At 38.5% G+C, this 7,464-nt stretch overlaps 1 protein-coding gene across 1 annotated transcript in view; it reads right to left on the bottom strand.

Moving 5' to 3' along the window:
* Positions 1 to 6,908, bottom strand: part of ERMP1 (endoplasmic reticulum metallopeptidase 1) — a gene marked incomplete at its 5' end in the record, with an annotated part of 16,902 nt that extends 9,994 nt beyond the window's left edge. The window contains 5 exon segments of the mRNA XM_009084845.1: positions 950 to 1,042; positions 2,570 to 2,716; positions 3,595 to 3,700; positions 4,032 to 4,159; positions 6,607 to 6,908. Of these exon segments, the coding sequence (XP_009083093.1) occupies positions 950 to 1,042; positions 2,570 to 2,716; positions 3,595 to 3,700; positions 4,032 to 4,159; positions 6,607 to 6,908 (776 nt within the window).
* Between the last annotated feature and the right edge of the window lie 556 nt (positions 6,909 to 7,464).

Genomic DNA, 7,464 nt, shown 5'->3' with positions numbered 1-7,464 from the left:
ATGACTGTAGGGTAGAAGACAAGTGGCTATTTTCCTCTGTAGCCTACAGGCACCAATCACCTTTTCCTTTCTCACAGTACAACCAAAACACATACAATCAAATGAGAACAATTGTTCTCAACTTTCATTTTGCTTTTACATGACTCTTACAAGTGCTTACTAGCTGAAAAGCTTGTCAGGTTGTGGGGGTTTTTTTGGGATCTTTCTAGATCTGTGATGTTTAGCAAGATGTACTACATAACCATCATGACTAGAAAAATCGTCTTTCCTACAGATATTTTAGAAGTGTTACTTCCTGTTTTGCAAGAAAGTGTTTAAAACTCTTATTCATGCTGGTCTTCTAACTTGGCTTCTATATAAGCTTAAAGAGGGAATGGTCAAAATCCTGGAGGCATTTAGGATTATGCTAGCTTTTCCTGGGAAATTAAAGGTCTTAATGTAATTTTCTTCCCTGCAGTCTGTCAAATAGTCTATGAGCACAAGCTGTTGTAGAAAACAAATCCTGTTTACCCAGCCTGTGTGCTAACACGTAAGTCTGACTAGATCTATTCTAAACCAAAAACCTGTGTTGGCACATCAGCCTCTACGCTACCAACTTATCCATAAGCTTCTCATAAGAGACAATAATCAATAAGGGGACTTAGTGAGAGAAAAGGAACACAGAATGCTGACCAACAGGGTATCTTGATAACCTTGATCTGAAAGCAACCACAGAATCTAATTAACATTACCAGATGCTGATAAAGTTTATCTTCCCAAGTTGACCAAATATATTTCCTTTGTATTTAAAAGACATGTATACATTTAATTCCTCATTCTTTAAAAGAAGTTCAACATGTACTAGATGTATAATTAAAGTTGCCAATCTCTTGCAACAGCAGTCTTACAAAATGAACAAGGAGCTACAACACTAGTCTTTGGTAAAATACTGAATCATTATAATACCAACCTGCCCTCTGAATGGAATCTGTTAAAATTCTGTCTGATGTGTCATATTCTGTATGATAAATGTAGCCATTTTCAATAAAAGCCAAATCTATTCCTGCAGAAAGAGAAAAAGCATTTTTAACATTTATGTAATCCCAAAACAAACATGTCAAAGCCTCATACATATTTCACACAAAATAGTGCCCTACTTTGTAGCCCCATCATTATCCCTAAAGATGAACAAAACAGCCTCCTTTGTAGAAGAAAGACTAACTCATATTCCAAGTGTATCCTAAAGAGAACAGTTTTAAAAGATTTTAAAATATATGTCCTTTCCAATGTACTGATTTGCATGACATCTGCATACAACTGGAGAAACACATGAAAACTCTTAGTCATCTCAGATTCAGAAAAGATGTACAAGGTGCTTTCCAAATGTTAACTGGAAAAACATCAGCGAATATCCATGTTGAAAGTAACAAAAAGCAGCACTGCCAAACTATAGAAATGATGTATCAAACTACCTGCTGTGTTCTTTTTACTGCTGTGTAAACAGTTTTTCAGAGAGCCAGTCTGAAAACTCTTAATTGAAAAGTTCAATTAATTTTTTTTCAAATACACAAAAACATTAACCAAAACCCAAAGGTTTTTTCTGTTAGATTAATTATAGATCTCATATATATATTTAAATATGTACCCCAACAACCTCCTCAGTCGCACATGCAAAAAGCTGCTATCTGCAATCTGAATCCCCACAATTTTGCACAGGTTTAACAAATACCTCAATTCTACAAGTGGACAAAGAAGAACAAAGTAGTTCTTTAACTCCATTATTTAATTTTTATTCATTAGGGGGAAAAAAACCAGAGGTCAGTGGTAATTCATTTACCATTTATGATCCAGGTGTGATTCTGAACAAATAAAGAACACAATGCACAAAATCAGCTACTTTCAGCCTAGAAGCATACTTCAGAACAGTTCAAAATATGTCAACCTGCTTTATTCTAATAGTCAATCCAGAAATATCATTTGTCTTGAAAGTGACCTCAGTAACAACCTGTGCCAGACAACAAGGATTTTACAAGCTGACATTCCTTTGAATTGTGTTCACATTGTGTCAACATCTCAGTTTTTCCTCACTGCTCAATCTCTGCAGAATTAATAGCAAACTGTAAACAGATTAGTAAAACTAAAACATGTTTGCCCTGTGTTTGATTATGACCAAAACCCCCCAGAACGATCAAAATGCATCCATTGCTAAGTCACTATCTTTAAAACAGATGATTTTGGTTTATCCATCAAACACAGACATTTCATTCCTGCAAGTAGGTTACTAGCATCATCAGCAAATGTTTCAAAACGGACTATTTAATAGAGTGCTGTTAATTCCTGGAGTACTTTCCTGATTTTCAGGAAACTACTTCTCTCAGGTAATTTCTTTCTGAAAACAACAGTCTTGTTTCCAACATCCCTAGCCAACTACATGACAAACCAAATCTATAAGCCTAAGGAAAAAAGCAGAAAAATTTGCTCCCAGTGTGAAAGACAAACCAAATTTGAGGACCTTTACAAAGTGAACAACAGAACAGCATCCTTGTTGTAAACTTAATGTGCATCATGAACATGTCTTTCGACCACGTACCTGGAACATTGCCAAAATCCCGGTAGATACGGAAGTCTGTATCTGCTGGGATAATACCACTCTGAAATATTTCCTGTGCCACCACAGAGGCAAAGGGATGCTTGGCTGCTACTACATATGCTTGGACCAACCAAGGGTTCTCAGGTCCTAACAAAAGATCAGAAGAAATTCCATAATAAATACTTTTTGAACTTCAGTTAACATGTGCATCTTCACAGTAACAGAGAATGCAAAGGTACTCACTGGAGTTTAACACTGTTGCCCCAGAGGGTATATAATAAGAACATTTGTGATGTCTGAATGACTCACACTTGAGAAAAAGAATTAGCTGCACTTGGGGAGAAGAAACCAAAACCACTGTCGCCTTGAGTGTTCAGTGGCAGAGCAAATAAGCCATCTCCCAAAAAAAGACTCAGCATTAATGAAGAAGTCATAACGTTTAGCCAAGCTTCCAATTCATTGTGTATGTACCACACATCAATACTGCTGCTTAGAAAAAGTCTCTCCCCTACAGCATTCAGTGCAAGTAAACAACTAAGCAGCTCTAGCAGTACAACAGTCTGCAGTCCAACCAGGACGATGCACAAGTTTAACTGCAGCCTCCAAAACACAGAAGTTTTGCTGCTTCCTGAGCCTCAGATGGAGTTCTAATGCCAACATCTCCCTGCAAAGATTTTGAAAGAACTGCTGTGAAAAATAAATAGAGCATATGAAAGTACAAGCATGTAAGATATATGTGATATGCAAATGATTTTCTCCTTTGTAACTTGATGTAAAAGGGAAACACAACTTCTGTTATTCTGTTCCACACAGGCTTCCCACCTATGAGGCAACTTCTGTGGCAGGGCTTTAGCCTACGAGTGTCTAAAGACTGAGAGCAACTTAATTACTGCACGGGGTTGGGAAAAAGGCACAGGGGCTCTCCTGTCTTTTGCTTACAAGTCACTTTTCACACTCCTTCAAGTCTGCACTGTTTATTATCAAATTATCCTTGTGTAGAAACTGGACACAATGCAAGCTCATACCTGTTTGAAAAACAAGTTCTTTTCCTCCTACACCTGCTGCCTCCAGGTTAATAAAAGCTCTGATTGACTTGGCCCACTCATGTTGTGTAATGAAACCGTGACTAGCCTTGGTGGGAAAACAAAAAAAAACAGGTCAAATTATCTACCAGACCAGCCTAAATGTTATTTTTCATCACATATGATCATAATTCAAGATTGGACAAGGCAGACAACACAAACAGATGCAGAAAATCTATGTCTTCTAATTAAATTGATACAGACAATATTTTTAATCTAGGTTTATTTTCCCCTTTGAAATCATACATATTTTCCTCAGAATGTTAAGACTAATATTTAAATAGATTAAACAGAAGCTACATCCACAGTTACTCTTTGCTTTTTTAAAAGTTTTAATACACAACTTAGAGGTATAATTTATAATTCTGGCATATTCTCACCTGCAAAATATTTTCTTCTGCACCATTAAATAAGAATATGACAGCATGTTGCAGGGACTCTGATGATTTTGAAAGTGTGTTCAGTATTTCAAGCATGACTGCACAGCTAACAGCATCATCACTGGCACCTTAAAATAATCAGCAAAATAGTAAAGCTTACAACAAACACACAGATTCTTACAATGAAGACCAGAGAAGAAAAAAAGCTTTATTCTATTTGAGTCTCTTAATCAAACTGCAGTATAATTACATCAAGGTTTAGTGTATTTTCTGGTCCTGCTTGCACCTTGTGTTAAAAGTTGTTTCTATTATTGTTTTCAACTACAGTTGAAAACAATAGTAGAAAGAATAATGATCAGAAGTTGAGCAAGTGACGTACAAGATAGCAGATCCAATACTACTGTTTAAGAAAAGTAGACCATCAAGGTTACTAAGCAAGCAAAGTGACCATTCTCTCTTTTCCTAAGTACAATGTGAATAAATAAGGACATAATTTTCACTGACAGCACACTCGAATGTGAAGAAAATAAACATTCCCACACAAGCCACCCTGAAGCATCCTACACTGCCACAATGCACTTCAGTGGACAAAACCTTGAGGAAACACAAAGCCAACACTGCAAAATAAAGCAAAGGAAATACAGGAATTCACACCTTTAAAAATCTCCTTAAAGTGTACATTATAACAAAGGATTTTCATGACCAGATGCTTTCCACCACCCTTTTTCCTCTGCAGAAACCCCTTTCACTCTGAGCCCAATAGTCTGTCTTCTTCTGGTTCCTCATCCAACACTATTCTAGATTTACTCTCACCTCCTTCTATGCCCTCTCATTTTTTAACCTTAACCATCCATGTTTTAGGCAACATCTCCATTTTCCCATTTCCCTCACTTTGGTGAGAGTTTTAGCATCCCCCCCACCCTACCCTAATAAATAAAATCTGGGAGACAGAAATTAAACCTCATTCCTGCAGTCCTGTTTGCATTTACGATGCTGACATGCACTGAGATGACAATAACAGCATGGTCACACCTCAGCATGCTATTAGGGCACATTCGTTAGCTTCTAAAGATGTTTAATTAACACATTAAAAGAAAATAAGCAGCTTTTTCAATGCTTCTCACTAGGAAGAGCTTAGACATTTCCTTCACAAGGAATGCAAAAGCTTTCTAACACTGATGGTCTACTGAGTTTTGCTTGTTTTGTATGCATAAACACCACCAGATAGTATTTACAGATTTCCGTAAAATCCTATGCAAATCACTAACATTTTTCAACACTTCTGTGCAAGGTTGGTGACATATTTTACTGTCAAGAAAATAATGGATGCAGACACAATCCTGACTTACAACCCATAGAAATGGGGACACAATTCACATAGGGCACTAATTTAAAGACAGTTTTCAATTATCATAGTATTCTGCTTATGAAGTGTTCTAAGTCTAAGTAGAGACATGCAGACCATAAATACAATAATTAGGATCCCTGCCATTCCTAAATCACAGAGCATGTACAATAACCACGCAATTATTTAGCTTAATTTGGAAACTCATGTTGCCCAAATATGACTGAGGAGAAAGAGAAGTTCTGGATGCTATTTGTTGACAGTAAAAAGGCACAAAGAGTGCAACGAATGTTTTTTTTCTCTAGCTAATACTCAACTGTTTTCTCACTAATGAAGACTATTTGCAAGTGCTAAAGAACAAAAGGTTTACCCTCCTCCCAAAAAATTACTGCCTGGTGTAAATGAAGAAACTCCAGTAAAAGTTGCACTGTGGGTGTTTTTCAGTTGTAACAACAGGCACACACCTGCGGCCAAGTGTTACAACAAATTTTGTGCAACCTTTAGCTCTGTACCTTCCTGGCATTGTTATAACCATGAATTTACAAAGCTGTTTTCACCCTTGCTGCAACAATTATTTAACAAGATTAGACTTAAATGATGCAGAGGAACAGGAATTAAAGCACGCAACAGCAACAGTGAAAGCCGCAGCAAGGGAGATGTACAGGGCACCGAGGCCACAGTGCCATGCACTTTGATCACTACACTCTTCTAAGACAGAAACCTTAAATGCAGAAAGAAAAAAAGAACTGGCATAGCTTAAGCACATCAGCCTAAGCATCTGAGATAAAGTACGATTCCAGCAAAGGGAGGGGAAAACACAGACTAGCTAGTGGGGGTGAGAACAGTATTTGGCATAAAGCATCCTGAGAAAGGAAAGCCAGGAATAAATCAGTACCCAAGTATGAAAAGACCTGAACAACAGGTGGAAGCAGCACATGAACTACATGCATAAGCAGTGAATTATAAGGCAGGCAGATATAACCAAACTTTCTAGAAATCTAAATACAGCATCTGTAATTTGCTGCCTACCAGAAAGTGAGAGTCAAATCCTGAGTTCAACAGGATCAACCTGTCACTCTAAACAATGAATGTCACTGAGCTCAGGTAGAGTAGTTGACACATGCAGTATTCTAACAAGTGGCTATGAGGCTACTTGGTAGGAGACAACCATGAGCCAAGCTCCGTGGCTCATGTAACACAGAGAAACATGGAATGGACACGTGGACCTACCTGGGGTATTAGGGACGGAATCAAAGTGACAGTTGGATAACACTGCATGCTCGGCTCCATCTCGGGGTTCCAGCTTCACTACCACATTGGTTATGTTTGCATAGTAACTAGTAAAGCCCCCCAAAAAGTCAATGCTGAAGGAGCCCGTGGGCCTCTGTATGTCTACAGATATCTTGTGAGCACCTGTGCTCTCTCTTTCTATTCCCCTAATTTGTTCTAAGAGGTAGTTAACTGCAATAACTTCATTTTCTGGACTTCCAACTGTTCTGGGCCCAATTGCTGTTATGTTGTCAAGATATTCCCTGGAAGACATAAATTAAACATTCAGCATCGATACATTCAACAGTCATCATGCAATTTACCTACAACTGTAACATTCTCACACATTGTTTCATTTCAAAACTCAGCAGAATACACTAAAGCCAATTACACAGTAACTGTAACCAAGATGTCAAGGGTCACTCTGGCAATGTGCATACAGAACTGATCTTTACCCGTATCCTGTTTTGCACGGCACTAAATCAAAGTATTGGTCTTCTGGTTTGTATACATCCATCCGAAAGGAACAAAAGGGTGAACGGAGAAGGTAACACGGATTTTCGTCTTCGGCAGGGCTCTGCTCAAGAGTGCATGTGTATTGTCCGCGTAAGCACACTTTTACCGAGATATACACCAACTAAAACCCGCAAAGAAACCTTCCCAGACACTAAGCACTGCGCAACACTACAGAACTACGGCGGGTGCATTGCTCGACCAGCCCAAACCTTTACTACCAGGCGGCTAATACGGCGGCCGGAGCGCCCAGACCGCTTTTACCTCTCTGCGAGCGCGCCACGAGCTCCGCGCGCTGCTCGGGGC

Source organism: Acanthisitta chloris, unplaced genomic scaffold (genome assembly GCF_000695815.1).
Source record: "Acanthisitta chloris isolate BGI_N310 unplaced genomic scaffold, ASM69581v1 scaffold15091, whole genome shotgun sequence".
Taxonomy (NCBI): Eukaryota; Metazoa; Chordata; class Aves; order Passeriformes; family Acanthisittidae; genus Acanthisitta; species Acanthisitta chloris.
The sequence above is the reverse complement of the archived record's forward strand: the minus strand, read 5'-3'. Positions and strand labels throughout refer to the sequence as shown.